General features: G+C 38.0%; 1 protein-coding gene across 9 annotated transcripts in view; it reads right to left on the reverse strand.

The window, feature by feature from the left end:
- LDB2 (LIM domain binding 2) overlaps positions 1-20150 on the reverse strand; it is a 365026-nt gene that overhangs the window by 76451 nt on the left and 268425 nt on the right. For all 9 annotated transcript variants that reach the window (XM_045550418.1, XM_045550421.1, XM_045550419.1 and 6 more), the window contains exon 3: positions 3535-3707. In XM_045550418.1, the coding sequence (XP_045406374.1) occupies positions 3535-3707 (173 nt within the window). The remainder of the gene's footprint in view (positions 1-3534; positions 3708-20150) is intronic.

Below are 20150 nucleotides of genomic sequence, written 5' to 3' on the forward strand. Positions count from 1 at the left end.
AAGAGGCTGGCAGGCATTCAGCCGATCACGTGCTAGCTTGAGACTAGGCCAGGAACAAGAGAACTAAAAATGAACATTTCTCAAACTAACTGGTAGCTTTTTAACCCTTTTCTTTCTCTGACTAATTGTAAAGCAATATTGACCATGTAAGTAGTGTGTAATCCAATAATTCTCATAAACCTTTTATGAAATGAAGTGTGCTTTTTAAGTGGGAATGTTTAATTTTCTTAGTTTTTATGCTTGGAACAGCAAGCATGGAATGGTGCTTTTAGATTAACAGTTGTGTAAAGCTCATTGTATTTTACTTAGAGATACTTCTTATGTAAATGCATGTATATATAAATAAGAACAATCTGATCATTGATGTTATAATTTGATCAGTGTCAAGAGAAGAGTTGAAATTCTGAAGCACAATGTGGTATACAGGCTAAGATAAAAATGATGAGTTTTCATACAGGAAAACTGGTTGGTGTGCTTCCATGGTACTTTTCTACAGTAGTAAATAATTTCATAATAAATAATTGAGAACAGAGAAAATATAAACCTCTGTTTATGGAGGTGATAAGGGTGTCCAGTAATGGCTGTAAATATTGTTCCAGTTTGTAAAACCTAAAAATAAGCCCAAGAATGTACCCTAGAGAGTGCTTCTCTCAGCATCTGCCTATGTTCCCGTCTTCAAATATAAATATAATGTGGGGGTCTTTGATTCTGAAAACCTTGATGCATGCTCGTCTGATTACTAAGCCTTGTGTTCTACTTGATTCAGAAACTGAAAACACAAAAGAAAGGCTTATAATGTGTGTCTTAAAATTCTAATTCTAATTACATATTTATCCATAATCTATAGTGTTCCTGGTATCAGCAAATTGCAAAATGCTCACTATACTCCTGGGGACTATTTAATATTTCAGTTGATTAGAACTGCGGCTGATTTTTGATTCACCAGTTGACCAAATTTTCATAAAAGTAACTCAGAAGTACTGGGTCAAATGCTATTTGGGGAATGAGAGTTTATTGAAAGTCTAAAATAGAACAATGTAATACTGCCTATGCATAATATGCTAAGTAATGCCATGTACTAATAGTAGTTCCCCCTTTAAAAATAAGCATTGGCTTCTGAACACTTTATCTTTGTGACACTGAAAGGGCATTAGCCCACTGTTTTATAGGAAGTAATCATAGTATTTTATTACATGAAGATGAGTTATTTTTAATTAATATAAGAACAAAAGAAAAATTGGAAATATTCTTTTGGTAATATAACAATCACCAAAGATTAAAAAAAAAAGAAAGAAAGAAAAATGAATCCTTCCAAATTTCCTAAAAATAAATGTACATAATTAGCATCTGGACTAAGTCCACATAACTAAGTTCCATTTCCCAGAAAGTGATATTTTCCATCACAGTATGGAAATCTTCTTTCCAGGAGTTGGCAAATATACTGCCAGGGAGTAGAATAAGACAAGTGGTCCAAGTACCTGATGCTTGGGCCAAGGGAGCTGTGTTGAGAGAATGCTCAGGTCTTCCTGGTGACTGCCTTGGATGCCTGGACAAACCACTCAACCATCTGAGAAGGGAGCATTCCAGGATAGGAAAGAATGCAACACAGGAAAACCTTAAGTTTCTTGATTTGAATGAAAATAGCACTTAGCAATTCTTCGGAAGAATGGGATTTTTTTGATCTAAAACAAGTCCTGAATGTCCAGCACTAAACCTTCAGAACAGCCATGTTCATTTATGAGAAAGAAAGAAATTGAGTGCATATATAAAAGGGCTACTACAAAATGCATTTTTATTTTCAATAGTTAAAGGATTTGGAAGCAGCTCTTTAATTACGGCAAAGCTCTTTATTTAATTATCATGGATTTTTTTTCCTTAAAGCATAAGGAGTTGGTATGTTTTTCTTGAATTACCTAAAAGTAACATTAAGCCTAAAGAAAAAAAAAAAAAAAACAATAATGAAGCAGCAGAGAATGGCTTTCCCTGCAGTACTCAGACTTTGTAATACTAGCAATGAATGGCTTGTGTATCTATCTGATCTACAAGATTATGTAAATGTTCTGCATCTCCAGAATGAAGAGACACCGGCAGATTAAACTATCATTCAGGTGATCATTCCTTCCCAGATAGCAAGTCTCTTGCCAGCAGAGACTTCTACATTCTGTGTGAAGCTTCTTTGTTTCCGAATGACAACTTTCCTCTGTGCCTGACTGCTAAAACAGAAAGAAAGAGAAAAACCCTATTCTTTGTCCCACATTTAAAATGTCTACTGACAAAACCAAGATACCATAGAATCAGTGGCATTTAATGATTTGCTTTTGCATTTTATAAGCATTTCCTTTGCCTTTGGTTTTACACACCAGCATGGGTGCTGGAAAGATGAAACTGCAGCCAGATCAATCAATAAATAAGAAACATTTTATTCTTTTTTTCTTGCAGCAAAACTGCATAAGTAACAAACATATCTTCAGCTTTCTAAACGGGGCTTTTGCAATTAACCCTGATAATTCAATTTCTCTTAACTATAAAGGGAAGGTTATCATCTGTGTTTTGAACTTAAAGAGATGGCTGCTATCATTAATATCACAAATTATTTTCACATCAAATGCAATGAGTGTTTGTTAAAATAAAGTTCAATTTGCCAGATTCTATGACTAAATATTAGTATTTGCCCTTACTAATTTTTCCACCTGCCAGAAGACATAAAGGGATCATCTGTAGTGTTCCAGAAAGGTCTTGGTGAGAGGGAAGATGCCATAGATGAATTTTCTGTGTATCACAAGGATCAGATGCGTTAAATGGGGAAGTTGAATCTCTATCTCTTCTATTTTTTATTTCATAGCCTTCATAGGGCCTTGAAGGCTGCCTCAAACATTGTGATATCTGACCCTGACACCAGTCTTCCCTCCGTTTTCCTCATTCAGTCTTTTATAACCCATTTACAACTCAGCCATGCTCCCTTGCTAAGCTACTTGTTTGATGCACTGACTGATCACACAACTTCTTAGAATTTGGGGAAACAACATTTAAATTCTTAATTCCCCAATTTCATTGATATTTTTGTGTTCTTCTGTTCCTTACAGATTGCAGCTGGATTGTGATTAGTGATTTTTCTCTTTATTTGCTCAAATTTGAATTTAGCTCTAAAAATATTTTTAGTAACAAAGCACAAATACAGTACTGACCACACAATAGGCAAATGTTCTTTCAGCTGTAGGAGACCCTTTGTCTAAAAACAAAAATTCCAATCTAGCAACTAAAATTTCAAAGGCAGCAGAATCTCCCTGCTCCTTACTTTTGAGGTTCTCTTATTTTTGATTTCCATGTGCTCGGAATCACACACACACATCTTAGAACAGTGTTTACCCGAAGCATCGTGACATGTCACAAACAGAAAAGAATTTCCCATGGTGTGAAAAGTGTCTGAGAGATGAGCAATCAGTCAGCTCAGAGTTCCAGAGAAAACAGCAATTATTGGTCTTTAAATCGCTGGGAGTAGGAAAAGGCAGGCGTGTGGTGGAACCCGTCCTGTACCTTGGTGAACATGGGCTTCCCGTGCTGAGTGACCATGGTGCACTGGTCGCAGTCCACTGTGATGGATGAGTTGTGGTACGACTCTTTCGAGTGTTTGAGAATGTAATACAGGTCGGTCACCCCGCCTTCAAACACAGTGCTAAAGTAACGGGGGATGAGAGTCCTGCCGATAGCTGGGAGAGAAACAGAGAAACAAACGATTAGCAAAAATAGTCGACTGGCCCGACACACCCCACAGTATGGCCAAACCTCCTACAACTGCTCATGGGTCATGAGAAACCACATCAGGAGGGAAATGTCTCTGTAAAAACAGCCATGACCCTTCTGGGTTGCAGCTAATAAAATATAATCCCCAACTATTCAGGAAAAATGTGTACAGTCATCTCTCCAGATTTTGTGTCCACTGGAAGTCAATAAAATAAGAGTTAGTACTTTAAAAATAATGGTGGAAAATGCATTAACTACTTTCGACCTTGTACATACTTTCCAAGTGAACATGTTTTCAAAAAATAAGACAGCTGCAACCTAGTTGGGTTTTTCAATGTCTTGTGTACAATCCAGTTACCCAATCATGTTTTAGTTTTATTAGCAATATTAATCATCTAAATTTTAATAACATGAAACTTTGTGAAGTATTTTGGCATTCTCTCATTGGATCTTCGGAACAACCCAAAGAAAGAACAGGACCGAGACTCAAAAAGGTTATCATGAAAAAAAAGGTTATTACGAATGCTTCAAAGTCATATGACTTGTAAGTAGATATTTGGGGTCTCTAACTCCATATCTGCAAACACCAAAATGCCTGCTTTTTATAACACTGTGTCTCAAACTGCTTTAAAGAATGGAAATCTTACATCTCCGTATACAAAGAGATCCATACCATGTAAATGCTGATTATTCTATCTGCTTTTGGAGCTGTATAAGATATCTCTTGAGAATAAAAGGGCCATTTTAAGAGAACTTGATACCTTCCACTTGGTCTAAATTGGTCTCTTTCATTCATTCCAAGTGTTTGGTCCTGCCCCATTTTAGTTCCAGCGATTGTGTCAGTAGCTGGGCCTTTCTGATATATGACCCTTAGAAACCTGTAACAAGCCCTTTTTTCAGTGGTGATTTGAAATCCTCTTAGACTGGAAATCCCAACTCATAATATCAGGAATTTTGCATGTGTGCAGATTTTAAGGCAAAGTTCTAAAGCACTCTCCAGCGACCCAACGTTTTTAATAAATCCCTTACATTCACTATATATAATACCCTTTGAAAGACAAAAGTAATATTTAAGGTAAATAAACTACCAAAAAGAGCTTTGGCTAGGAAAGATCACTCAATCGTTACTTGAATGTTTTAAAATATTTAATTTCATTTTAAAAGAATCAGTGTTAATCGATTTTGTATGGATCTATATCTCTTTTGTACATGGACTTGTAAAAACTATTAATATAAAGAGAATACTCTGCCAAACTGTTTTTTTTTAAGTGATTTTAAAGAACCCCATATGGATGAGTAGTCTCTAAATAATTTATAGAGTTGTTATTGCTTCATATTTGCTGCAGGTAAAATCAATCAATAAGCATGTGTGCTAAAGATTCCAGAATCATCTGTGATTCCATCCTAAATAATCCTTGTACATACATTTTCTAAATACTGTCTGATCCCCAATACTGCCTGTTCATTCTCTGAATATAAAATTCAAATAAGAGTAATTTGAGTCCACCATATCCTTAAACATATGCATAGCTAATATTATAAATAAAACTTTGTAATGCTAAAAACCCTTATTGTACTTCACCAAACAGATAAAATTAATTGAATGAATTTCAAATATTCTAACTTAAAGCTAATTACCATAAATCAACCCAATTAATTTGACAATTTGGGATCTGTACTGTTGAGAATAAATATAAACCATAAAATGTAAATGTAGGGTGAAAATATTTCACAGTATTCAAGGAATTGCCACATTAAAAAGGTGATGGCAAATAACCATCACTGGATTAGTCATGTTATACTTTATTCATCATAAATCCTGCACAATTTAATTCCTTTATCGCACTGTTTGCTACACATTGTCATTTTCATTTATAATATAAGAAAAGTTTGAATGGGAAAAAAAGTTTGAGATTCCTTATCTTTAAACCTAAGTTTTTAATTACTTCCCCAACTCCAGAAAAATGTACAAACTATATAGTAAATATCCTTAAAGGGGAACTCAGCTTTGCTTTATTGAATAATTTCTAGCCCTCTAGAAAATGGTTGCCATGGATACTGGAGGTTTGTTTTCAGCCCTGTTTCCTTTGTGGGACTGCCCTACCATTTTCCCATGGTCCTGTTTGGACCATTAGTCACAAAGGTTCACTATCCACTTTGGTAATATAAACCCATGGTCTGGTGGCCCCTGTGAACCATGACGATGGTATTCACGCACGCCCTTGTGTATGTAGTCTCCTCTCCTTAAATCTGAGCTGGGCCCTGTGATCTACTTTAATTAATAAAATGTGGCACACAAGTGACCTTGTGTCAGTTTTGGGCTACACCTCTTGGAAGCCTCCACTTTGTGCTAGGGGAGAAGTCAGTTGCTATGTACAAAATCCAACTACTCTAAGACTGTTATACCATGAGAAGCCCAGCCTAGCCATGTGGAGAGGTCCCAGGAAGGAGAACTGAGTCCTCTAGCCAACAAACCCCGCTGAGCTTCCAGCCACAGCCAACACTGACTTGCATGGGTGAAGCCATCCTAGAAGCTAATACTTGAGTTCCCATTCAATCACCTCAAGCTGGTGTCACGTGCAACCGAGATGAGCTGATACTGACATGCTTGTAAAAATGTTTGTATTTTAAGTGAACAATTGTTAGGTTTTTTTTTTTTCTTTTAATGTAGCAATGAGTAACTGTAGTACTCTTTCAACCTTACTGGCCACAAAGGCAGGCAAATCAGAATCCTTCCATGAAGGAAAGAGGGAAGTTTTGCCATGAAAAACTTGCAAATCATAGAAATCTAGAAGCTTGCATATAGAGGGAATGCAAAGCAGAGAGACAGAGAGTCTTAGTGGACTGATTTGGGCCCTCATCTCAGTTGGAAACAAAGCCAACTCCACCCCTTGGAGGGTCCTACTTATGTGAGATGTGCCCTCTCCTTCTTTTTTTTTTCTTCTTAAACTAGTTCATGCTAGGCTTCCGTCATTTGCAAGAGAGGAATACTGACTACGTCTGTCCTATTCCAGCATGAGATGTGGTAGCAAACACTGAGAGAGTACAGAGATGTGAGGGGCCTGACAAACTGCAGGAGATATCTGAGCCTGTCTTCATGCAACACACCTGTGCTGGAAGCTGCAGGAGACAAAAAGGTGTCAGAGATTGTATTAGCTTCCTATGGCCGTTGTAACAATTTACCACAAACTTAGTGGCTTAAAACAACACACATTTATGATTTTATAGTGCCGACGACCAGACCTTGGTCTCATGGGGCTAACGCCAGGTTGTCAGCAGGACTGAATTCCTTCTGGGGGTTCTCGGGGAGAATCCATTTTCTTGCTTGGTTCAGCATCTAGGCTGTTCACGCCCCTTACATGTGGCCCCTTCTCCATCTCCAAAACCCACAGGGGAAAGCTGGGGCCTGGCAAGGTATTGCTTTCACTTCCTTTTCTGCTTCTCTTTTTTTATTTTTAGGGCCCTTGTGATTGCACTAGATCCACCCAAGCAATCTAGAATAATCTCCCCCATCAAGATCCTTAACTTAATCAGATCTGCAAAGTCCCTTTTGCCTTGTAAGGTAACATTCACAGGCACCAGGAATTAGGGCATAGGCATCTTTAAGGGGTTGTTATTCTGTTTATCACAAAGATTATGTTTGCCAAGAGCTACCACTCTACAAGGGAGAGCAGTCAGAAATGTAACAGACGTATACATTGTACACACACATGCAGTATGTGTGAACACACATACACATGCACACACACACAATGTGCTGTATATGAATCACACCCAGTGAATGGGACAGACAGCCAGAGCAAACCTCTATTGCTTGCTCATTGCTTCTGTAAACATCTACCGAGGCTAGAGTAGGTGTAAAGCTCCATGGTAGGTGCTGAAAACACAGAGATGGATTTTTGTCCCTGTCTTTCAAACTCCTTCCTATCAGGAGAGGTAACAAGTATCTAAGTAACATAATGTGATAGTTGATAATGTTAAAAAAATAGATTTGTGATTTTGAACTCTTTACTGATATCTTGTGAATCCTGAATTCAATGCACAATTTTGTTATTTTTGAAACACTGAGAAGGTTAACATGTTCCTTTAATGGAGTAAACCATGCAACTGCATTGCACAGTCTAATATAAATGACTTTAAATCGGTGAACTTTTCAGATTTAGATCTGGTGGTCACCTAACTCATCAGCCACAACAGTTCCAAATCTATTTAGATTTTATATTGTTACACATGTGTTAAACTTGTACTTTACATTTATACTTGAATCTCTGGCATTAAAATAATTCAAATATTTGTATACATAAATCTATTAATACATTGTGTGCCTGTAAAAAGGATTATATCTTTCAAATATTCTTGGAGTGAAATAAAGTTTATAGAAGATTTTAAAGATGATTCCATTTTGTGAACACATTTAGATCAAAGCTCCAAAAGTTAGGTGGCGTGGAGAGCCAGATAGCACAGAGAGATTGTCTATGATGTTAGGTGAGTAAAATATACTATGTATTATTTATCTATGTATTCAGGAAAGAGAAAAGAAAATCACACATTAAATTATTCAGGAGCTGAAATGTGTATAAAGAATGTTTACATAATACTCCACACCTTGTAGGTAAATATGATTAGTCCAGAAATAGCTAAAAAATTATGCGCAGCTAAATTTGGATGCTGAGCCCTGTGTTCAAGTTCCTCAGGAAGTTTTTTATTGTTGTTCCGTTTGTTCTCACCCACTTCACTCCCCAGAAGTTCTTGCTAAGAAGTTGGTAGGCTGATGGTGTTGTAAAGGCAGGATCTAGCTTCTATCTTTTCTTGTAGGTATTGCTTATAGATATTAGGATATCTACAGGATATTTGTAGATGTTAGCAGAATTTTTTCCCCATTTAGAAATCAAATGATACAAGCTGAGAACTCCCTTAGAAAATATAAACTATTGTGCATACTCCCCAAAGCAGAAAGTCTGCCTTTTAGAGCATTTCATCTCTATTAGTAATTATAAATGCTTTTCTTAAACTCTTAAGGATGTTTACAGGTAATTCACATGAAAGAAATTACACATAGAAAATAATCACATGGGAAAATATTCAAACCAGTAATCAAGTATGAAATTAAAATAACAATAAAAAGATTAAAACATTAACCTGGTGAGGTTGTGGTGAAACAGTCATACATAAATACTTCTAGAAAAATCAGTGCAGCAATTACTGTTTATTTTGAGAATCTCTAATGCTCTGGAAGTCTTATTAGGTATGACTCTAAGCTCTTGGTAAATACCCTAGCCAAAGTGTAATTCTAAAGTTCAGGTTTTAAGTAATCCAAAGTTCCTCAAGTCCTTTGAGAAAGTGTTGTCTAATGCAAGACCTTTTGATTTGGGGCTATCATTTACTGTTTTAATACCTGTAATTTCTATGCTATAAAGACAATTCACTTCCAAAAAATGAAAGGGTTTGAGAATCTGATTAAAATGTACAGTGAGAGGAAGATTTGTAACTAACAATGTAATAGTACCACAACACTTGGCTATTATTTAGCTAATGATGTTCCAAGTCTGAAAAGAGAATCAGAATCATATTGTCAAATATTTGTCGTTATAATTAGGCAAAGTTAATTATATCAAAACAATTTATTATCCTATGATTTAAAAAAAATTTTCTAAACATGATGATAGATAAATTGGTTGTCTAAGTTAGTTTTATATAGTTTTTATAAAGATGCTGTACCTCAGAAATCCAAGTTGGATTTCTACTATTGAGATACATAAAAAACACAAGGAGTCATTAAACTTTAGACTTACTGGTATTGAGAAATCAACGAATGCATTATGTTAACGTGTAAATGAAGATGCTCCTAGGAGTGAAATAAACAATACTGATGATTTCATTTATGGTAGATAACTATTATAAACAGCTAGAACAATAGAAATAAAACATACTTGAACTTTGATGGAGGTGCTGTTGGTTCAAGGTAGATCCTGTTATTAATTTGAATACAAATCAAATTAACTTTACTTTTGTAAATTGACATCATTTTTGTTCTATTATGACTTTTACTTCTTTTGTCAACCAAAGCAATTTGACTTAAATATCTTCTCTCTGATGACCTCTCTTGCTATTTCAAAGATTCACTCATTTCATATGTGCTTATTAAGTGCCTACTAAGATCCAGGCAGTGTTCTAGGTGCTGAAGTTAAAGAGCAGACAAGTGAGGAGACAGAGAACAAACTTAATGTGGAGGGAAGACAGGCTAGTTTAGACTGGGCAGTCTTGAAGGCTGCAGTGATGAGGTGATGATGGAACTGAGTCTTTATTGAACACGGCCATGTGAAGATCTGGGATTGGAGGGGCCCCTGCACAGGGACCAGCAAGGGCAAAAACACTAAGACAGGGGTGAGTTTGACTGCAGAAGCTTGGTGTGTTACAGGATAAGAAAGAACCCACTGTGGCAAGAGGGCAGTCAAGGAGAACAAGATGATAGATGAGGTCAGAGAACAAGGTAGGGCTAGGTTATATGGAACTTTCTAAGCTATGACAAAGGGCTTACAATTTATCCTTAGTGCAATGACATGGCATTGGAAGGTTTTAGCCAATGATATAATCTGATGAACCTACTCTGTTATTCCTACATATATTATCCATCTACCAACACAGTCCCAAAACGCCACAAAAGTTTTTGATCCTTTCATAAATCTAATGGCATTTTTTTTCTTCCATTTTCAACCTACTGAATTTTTGATAACTAAGACTTTAGCCACATTACCTTGCACTAGGTGCTGGAGAAACAATGATGACCAATGTAGACACCTGCTTCTGCTGTTATGGAGTTTCTGATCAAATAATTCTTAGTGTCATGAACTCATTGATTAAGGGCAAGCAAGATGCGTGTTGTGACTCCATCTTGTCTCCCCTGCTTATACATCGCCTGACACACAATAATGAATGACTTGGTGTAATACATGAGTGAATTTAGAGGTCCCAACTTGTGGGAACTTACAAGTCAACCCGATACGATTCATCTCTTTTAATTCAAATCAGTGCTTCACAGTTAGATTATTTTGGATCCTGATTCTGTCAGTCATACTATGGGCTGTTTCTCTTACATGTATATCTTTCATGAAGGCAAAAACTCTTTAACCTTTGATCCAAGGAACTGCCAATAACATTGTGCAGGAGAAGTCCACAGCAATGGCGACCTCCTCCCAGCTGGACCTCTTAATATGCATCAACACTGTTTGGGTATGAAATTGAAAACCTTTACTGACTTCCATAATAAGTCCATGCTCTAGTTTCTGATGGCTAATAAAGATGGTGCAGGGTCAGTGGGAAAGAGTGAGGTGTCAGAGAAAGACTTAAGCTACAGGACAAATAGACACAACCAAGGAAAGAGGGCAGGGGGAAGAGAGTGGTCCCAGCAGAAGGAACAGCATGTGTCAAGGAGTATGTTACATTTCCCACCGTTAGGGTTATTTCTTTGACCAGATGTTATGTATTTATACCTTAGAGGGTCTTGCCTGGGTGAACTACTCCATTATGTGAAGCTCTCTTAGTCTCTCCTTATGACAGTACAATATTCTTTTAGTTATTGAAACTTCACAATGTAGCTTACATCTGGTAGAGTTACTTCTGTCCTCTGTATTACTGTTTTATGTCAGCATTTTCATAACTACACTCAGATTTTTATTCTTCAAGGTGAAGCTTAAAATAATTTCGTTAAATTCAAAAAAGAAATTGGGAGAGAGATTGATTCAATTCAATTAAATTTACTAAGAAAGAGTTGAGATCTTTAAAATATTCCATCTTCCCATAGAGGGATATGAAATGTATGTTAATTTGTTTAAGTCTTTATTTTTATCTCAAAAAGAATTCATGCTTTTCTATATATAGATATTTAGCATTTCTTAAGATAATTCTTGAATATTTTACATATGAATGGAATGGAATGTTTTCGTTATGTTTCTATTTGGAACCCAAATACTTAACTGAATACTCTTATTAATAGTTTTTTTGGAAGGGTATTTTTTTTAAGTTTTCTAGGTAAAGAAATCTATTATTCCCAAATATTTGTAATTTTATTCTCTTTTTTCTTTCCAATATAGTTGTATCATTTTTTCTCATCTTATTTTAATGATTAGAACAGAAATTCAAGAAAAAGATTAAATAATGAGGGAAGTAGTGGGCATTCTTTTTTCCCCTTGATATTTTAGGGATTAAGGGAAGTACTATATGTTGATTTGAGATGGTGTTACTTACTATGGAAAGACAAACAAACTATTCTTCTAATCCTTGTTGTTTATGACTTTTTTTCTTTTTAATCCTGATAGATGCTTAATTTGATCAAATTCCTTTCAGTAACTATTGAATTAATTTTCCTTTAGAAAACTATCTATTAATATATTTTCAATTACTGAACAACTTCTGTGCTCTTAATGTGAACCTTGCCATCTTTTACACACACACATTTCTGCATAATTTTTTGCATAAATTTAACTTATGAATTAACTCATTCCTTTAGCAAATGTCAGTGGGAACAGTGCTCTATCCGAGCCACTTGCTGGGTATGAAACTAGGGTGACAGGGCCAGAAGAAGGTTGAGTAGCATGATTCTTAGGAGTATTTCCTAATCTCAATGGGTTTCTGAAGATCTTAAAATGCACCCTTAGCTACTTCCATATTTCAAAAAATTCATTAAAAAAAGAACATGTTTAGCATGTTTCTCTGATTCAAGTAGGAATGATCTCAACTATGGTAATGCTGATTAGCTCCTGATTAGTGATTATGAATAGCACTTAACATATGTGGAAAAAATAAAACAGAAAATACTGACAATTATTTAATAAATGTAATTAGGTTATCCATGATTATATTCCACACGCTTATTTTACAGGAGAGAAATCCTATGGTCAGAGAAGTAAAACTGCATAGCTACTTGAAGTCAGGGTGAAATAAAATAGAATGTTTGTTGTTTTTAAACCACCAATGTCGGTTTATTTCTATGCCCCAATTTAATTTTTATTACTTTTTAACCACATTAGTAATACATGTGCAAAAAAAAATAACATTACTGTTGCAACACTCACTAGCTATTCACTAAATTTGATTCTTTTCTCCAGGCATTGAGCTAGACCTCACTTCTCAGACTCCCGTTTAGCTGGGTGCTGCCTTGTGACAGAGTTGTGGCCAATGCTCAATGGAAATTTCCATTGTTTTCATTTTTTTCAAGAGAATAAACATAAAGAAGGAAAATCCCACTTCCAGACATAGCCAGTAAAATCATTCTACGTGTAATAGGTGTGCTGTCCCCCAGCTCTGACAGCCAGAAGCTGAAGACCCACCAGGGGATTCATGGACCATTCTCTCTGTGGCCACATGGATGTAGGAGTCAGGAAATGTGAGGAGGCTGGGTCCCTGAATGACCACCTAGAGGAGAGCTGTCACGTATCCAGAAAGCCCAATTGGACTTTGGAGCAAAAAATATCTTTCTATGGTGTTAAGGCTTTGAAATATCAAAGTTTATTTGTTTAAACAGCCAGGGTTAGCTAAACAGTTACTAATAAGTCTAAAGTTTCCCTGACTACCCTTTACCCACCAATCTCAGTGCCTTCACCATTCCCTACTTTTATTATCTGTATATTACTTCAACTGTTTGATTATACATTCATATACCATATATGTTCCCATGGAAAACACATTTTGTATGAGTGTCTTTTGTTTCATTTTGTTTTGTTTTTATTTACATAAACATTATATTAAATGTATTTATTTAATATATGGGACTTGTCTTTTGGATTCAATAATACATTTTTGAGCTCTAAACATGTTAGTGTATATAAGGCTAATTCATTCCTTTTAAATGCTGCATCATGTTTCTGAGTATGGCTGTTTTCACACGTTATCTAGATATTCCAATGTTGAGAGATGTGAAAGACTGTTTTTCAATTTTTTTCCAACAAGGTGACACTGAGAAGCAGAAATATATATTTTATTTTACTAGGTGCCAGAAATAGACCTTCAAAATACTGTTACCAATTTACTTCCCCATTAGCCCTGATAATACCTATTTTATGCACAACCTTCACCAACGCTTAATATTGTCAAATTTTTAACTTTTTTGCCATTTAGATCATAAATTATGTCCCTCACAAAATGATAGACCTCAAATTCTCAAAGGTTTATCTACATATAAAGGATAAAATTAAGTAATTAATTATAGACATCCAGCTCAGGTGGTTATTTCTCTGAGTGAATCATCCACATTTGACCTTTTCAGATGATTTGCAGTTTTCTACCCCAAATCCATTCACTTAGCTAAAGGGAAAATTTGTTTCAGACTAGAGAATTAAAAAAAAAAAATCCACTCCTTTATTTTTCAAAGGTGCCAAACTTCAAGCATTCTTATAAAATTATTTCACTGTGGTTTATCAAGACGTCTCCAACTCAAACCAATGGAGACACCACAAGTCATTTAATTTTGTGTTTTCATATTAATGCAATTCATCTGGGTTAGAGAAATGTGGCCAGAGAAACAGACATATGTGTGTGATCCTAAACTTAATCTAAACCAGAAATCAGCAACCTTTAGCAATTCCAAGAGTGGTGAAAGAGATGATTTCCTTTCTGTAGAGAGAAGGCGGACTTGGGTAAACCTGGGCCCTCCTCCAGGGCGGGAGATTACATAAGAAGTTCTTTCTAAGGTCTTAAATGGACACTGAAATAGAAACTAATAAAACATGACCCTTGAAAATGGATTTTGAAGTCAAAAGAAAGGTTTGTAGAATTAATATAATAAATTGCCCCCCCCATTCTTCCCTCATTTCAGTCTCATCCTCTTCTTTAGTGTTGTTATGCACGTGCATTCGTCAAAACCTTTGCTCTTGCAGCAGCCCCTGCCCAGGGCGTCCTAACTTCATCTCTTCTGTTTTATCCACTCTTAGGCATCCTCAAGTCTCAGCTCCAACACCAAGGCCTCTGTCTGAGCATCACCCTCTTTTTCCTTTGAGTTTTCTACTCTCTCCTTTGTATTCTTACAGTGATTGTAAAGTTGGGTATTGCACTGAAAGTTTTTAATTCATATACTGGCTGTGCTAGTTACTCATGTTGTGACCTGGAACAAATGATTTATTCTCTCTAAACCCTAGTTTTTTCAGCTGCAAAATGGCAATACCACAATAACTAATTCAGTGGGCAGTTACAAGTATGAACAACACCACACATGTAAAATGCTTAGCACAGAGCCTGACGCCGTTAAATGCACGTAAGCTCTTCTTGGCACTCCCATAATATTTTGTTATGCACAGACTTTGGGACTTATCTCGTTGTATTGTAATTGTCAATTTTATTGCCTTTCCTACAGTGACTGTAGTTCCCTGAAGGCAGGGGACATTTCTTGATCATTTGAGTATCATAGCACATTTGTGATGTAAATAGCTACTTATGAGATGTTTGGCAAATGGATGAATGTGAACTTGGCAAGTCTATTTGGACAGTCTGCCAATCTCAAACCTGTTCTGCATACACACAGTTTTCTAATGCAGAGGTGAGGCCATTTTCAAGTTCAAGGCCAAGAGAACCAAGACCATAGGAAGAGAAGAGAAAGATTTTAGGGCCCTGTATCTGGCATTTTCCCATCTCAATGTTCTAGTCCAAATGATTATGGTTTAGGGACTAATCATCTTAAAAGATTCATTTTTTTAAAGTTAATTTTGAGGTTTGCAAGTAAAAAAACTGCCTCCCAACTGAGACAACTTAGTTTTCATAGGGCTTCTACCTTATTATATTTATGCACACAATTTATAAACATCCAAACTCCATACACAAAAGCACGTTTCTTTAAAAAAAAAAGAAAAAAAGACTTCATTTGCATGCCAAGTCAGCATTCCAGGGGCATTTTACAGGAAAGTAAAAGTCCTTGGAAATGAGAAGCAGTGAAAGAGGGTCAGATTCACATTCCACAGGAGTCCACTGGGGGCTGTGCTTCTGACCCTTGCATTGTGTCTACAAGAAAAGGAACAACCATTCTGACAGAGAATTAATGTTGCATAGGCTCTCTGGCAGCAGGACGGAACAGCCCAACTGCACCCACCCAAGTCTGAAACGCTGCCTGCGCCAGCTGTTGGGTCTGACATTCCGTGTGCGGCTTTCAGCAAAAGAAAGCAGCAGCCTTGGGGTATTCCACGGGTTCTAGAATGGCCCTGGTTGGCCTGATCCTTGGACCTAGTTGCCAGTGCTTGCACACACCCACCAGTGTTCCTCATGGGTTAAACATCATAACCAGCCCACCTGACTTCCCACCGCTGTCCGATCACCCTGCCCTGTAAGCTGCCCAATCGCCTTTCAGTGAGACTGTGGCTCCATTCCCCAAGATGAAACAACACTTCTGGACTCTGTGTATTCCATCGCCTCCAGGAGGAAAAGCGACCTCTGGCGGGAAGCAGGGAGCTCCAGGCATCTTTGGGATCACGAGTCTAGGGCATGAGAAGGTCCAGGGACCCCGCTGTCCTTCCTCCTCCCATGTGTCACCAGGCCCGAGTCCCTCTCAGGAGCAGGCCACGAGATCAAGAGTGTAAATCTGGAGCCGCCCTGCCTGGACTCGAATTCCAGCTCTGCCGTATGGTAGCCGTGTGACCTAGGGCAAGCTACTTAATCTCTCTGGCCTCAGGTTTCTCCCTTGACAAATGGGGATGAGAACAGCATCAGCCTCACAGGGATGTTGTCCTGAGGACATAAAGTCATCCATGAAATGCTCTCACCTCAGGCTAAATACTACCCCCTTACCCTAATTAACTTTTCTTCATAGCATCATCACTACTTATATTACACTTATTGCTGTATTATCCTCTCCCCCACAAGAATACACGCTCCAAAAAGGGAAGAGCCATGACCAAATGAGGCACAGAGTAGATATTTAATGAGTAAGTATTCATTGATGAATGAACTTTGCATTGGCACATATTAAGACATTGATAATTGTTAGTTATTTTATTATTTATCATAATTATTATTAGCTTGCCATAAGGATTAGATAACATGGAAAATACCTGGTACCCAATGTGTGTGCAGTACATGGTGAATAAATGCTAGAAAGAGAGAAAGGGAGCGATGGAGTGGAAATGGAAGGAAGGAAAGAAGGGTAGACACATTCCCAAGCAAAGGTGCTGAGGAAATAATCAACTTGATGTCTGAGTGGGCAGTGAGGGCAAAAGGTGGTTAGTGTAAGGAGAGTGGGGAGACGGAGCCAGACCATATTAATCCTTGGTCAAACACCCATTTGTAAGTGAAGCTCATAGGTCAAGAAGACAAGGCCACCAAGAGAAATCACATTCACCTAGAGTGACTCAGGGCTGCACTGGTGCCATATAACTGCTGCATTTGGGATCTGGAGGCACCTCCTGTAGCAGAGACAGATCCTTTTTGCTATTTTCCAGAGTTAGGAAACCAGAGATGCAAAGCTCAGCTGTCTGCTCAGATAGAAGTCCCCTTCCACCCTACATCAATACACACGTACTATGCACCTAGGTGGCTGGTCGTAGGCTAGTTGCATGGGGATGTTACTTTCTTTCCAGGTGACCCTGAAGAGTAATTGAAAGAGATAAAGTACATAGAGTACCCAGCCAGGCTCCCAGAACACAAGAGACAAGAGACAGCACCAGCTAGGGGTGCACAGTCAGAGCCTTGCACACAGCCACGAACTCAATACCTGCTCACTAAAGCCAGGGGCGCAGGTTGAAATATGCCACATCAAGAACCATACAAACCTTGTCTACATTCCACCTTCTACACAGGAAAACAAGATAATTTGAAGTGTTTTCATAAATGAATGTGCAAGATGTCTGCTTTGCAGGCTTCCAAGAAAGCAATGCACGTGCCACACCATGCCTTCTCTCTGTAGCAAACCCAGGACTGGCTTTATTCCCTAGTCTGCAGTTCCCAAATTGTCCAAGAATCCAAAGATTAAAAAGGGCACGGTAATCTAGGTCCATTTCTCCTGTCTGTCCGTTACGATTTTCTCAAATCTTTGGAAACTCTAGGTATTCTTTTTCTAGTTTGCATTTGAATGCCTGCTGGTCAGTACCTTGCTACTTTAATAACATCTCTTCAAAATTCTCCTTCCCTTCTCTCTGTCTCTCCTCTCCCCTCCTCCCCTTCTCTTTTCCCCCAAGGCTTTTGTTATCAGAATTTCACCCTCTCCTTAGAGGGAATGTTTTAGCAGCATGGGTTTATGACTACCGTAAAGAAGAAAGTTGGAAAGGCAAAGCCGGACGTGATCCCCAGCTTTATAACAAACTCCTGTCAAAACATAACAAACCACAGCCAGACATGAGCCGCAGTGACAGAATGCAAGACCATAAAGATGATGGAGATCAGATGGGACAGGCACTTTATAGAAACAAACACCTTTCTTGCAAACAGGGCGAGTGGAACACCGAAATCCCTCCCCGGGAAGGGGGAAAAAAAAAAACAATAGTGGGAAGAAATAAGGGCAAAAACATAAAATTCAAATGACAGCCCAGCCCAAGGAGATAAACCCAAGGCAGACAAAGAATCCAATTTTACTAAATCAAGTTGACATCTCCTCCTGACTTTAATTGACCTCAGTATGCTGGATCCTGAACAAACATAAAATTAAGACGCGGGTAACACCCAGTAGAGAAATGAACCATCAGTACATAGGTGTTGGAAGTTTCACTCTCTCAGGACATGATTCTGTATAGGAAATGTGAAATCATCCATTCCATTGGGGACAGCCACTAAGGAGCCATCTCATGGCATGAGACCAGGGATTCAGTGTTACTAAGAGTTACACATGGAAGGTTCTGGATCTGAGTTCTAGATTCTGAAATATGTCCAAACACCAATTCAGGTTTCTGTGGTGTTGTCATAATTGGAAAGAGATAGGCAGGCACAGGAAGAGGAAGTGAAACTAATCTATGCAGTTCACTGGGATGCCAAGATCCATGGGAAAATCTTTTCTTCTATTAAATTAGGAGCATTATAAATGGAAAAAAATACTGCGTGGGTCTGTATTTCATGGAGCCCTTTAGTTATTGAGAGCAGTATGCTTTGAAAAATCTCCCCAGAGTCTCTCTGGCTTTCCTCTGCCGGGTGTTCTTTCTGATTAGTCTTCCCTCCTTTATGTTTTTTTTGGTTATTCTTTTTCGTCATGAGCTCCCAGCTTAGGAACCACTTCTTCCAGGGTGCCTTCTCTGATTGCCACAGGCTGAGCCGGCTAGGTGTACTCTCGTGAATGCCACCGACAACCTACACTTCTCTGCTGGGCTGTTTTCCACATTGCAGCGGTTCTCGAATTTAGACCACACCTGGGGTGTGCTGGGGCACAGTGTCTCAGAGCCTCCAGTTGTCATCACGCATCTCCTCTATGACGGGTTGCTGAGACAGCGGTCAGGATTCTCAGAAGACAAAAACAAAAATAAAAACTTCCATTTCTTTCTGTTCCTTCCTTACTAAGTAACATGCTGACTGCCTTTTTATCCTGCCAGAAACTCTGCAAGGCTCACCCTGCTGGTGACACCAGGGTGCAGACCCTGCTCAAGAAGACTTGATCCCACCAAGTGAGAACCTCCCCTAGGGGCACTTCGGCTGAGAGGACAGATATTTCCCTTTCAAACTACTGGGACCAAAGTGAAGCCATGTGGTGAGATGATTTTGGAAAACAAATTTGCAAGGTGGAGTCTCTTTTCTAACATTCCCAAACGGTTATGTTTCTGAGACTGCCTGCACTCCACTTAACATGTTTAAATACGATTGAGTGCCGAGCTTTACCCAAGGTTCTTTATAGTGAGGACTTTGCATGATGAATTTGTTGGAGAGGAGGGATTTGCGGCAATTCAAGAAGGTAATTCCTGGAGCCACCAGGCCATCGTGAGCATGTATGAATTGATAACTGGGGTGATCATTCGTGCAATTTCAGGCTGTGGAGATATGAACAATTTCTCACTAGTGGATAATATCAGTTGTCAAGGCATATGTTTTATTACCTCCAGAACTCCCTCTTGTTTTTGCAAGTTGCTGGTGAATATCTTCGACTTTTTTCCCCCTGACAGCACAGAACCTTAGAAGGGTTTTCTTCTTTTTTTTCCTTCTTTTACCAAAGAAGTTAATAGCAGAGAAAAATTTTTTAAAAGTCAAGATTGCAGATAAAAATATTATGAATAACCATTTCATCAGCAATTTAAACACTATGGAAAGGATTCTAAATGCATATTTTAATAACTGTAGCCAATGCAGGGAGGATTTTGCGTATGTCAGAAGCACTGCTCTCTCTGCCTGAGTAATTATCAAGGTTGGGTTGTAATCGTCTGCTACGTCTCTCTAGTCTCTGATTATCCACAAGTTCCCTGATGGAGGAGACCATATCTATCCGTATCACTTTTACGTCTTGAATGTCCAAAACAGTGCTT

Source organism: Lemur catta, chromosome 4 (genome assembly GCF_020740605.2).
Source record: "Lemur catta isolate mLemCat1 chromosome 4, mLemCat1.pri, whole genome shotgun sequence".
Lineage (NCBI taxonomy): Eukaryota > Metazoa > Chordata > Mammalia > Primates > Lemuridae > Lemur > Lemur catta.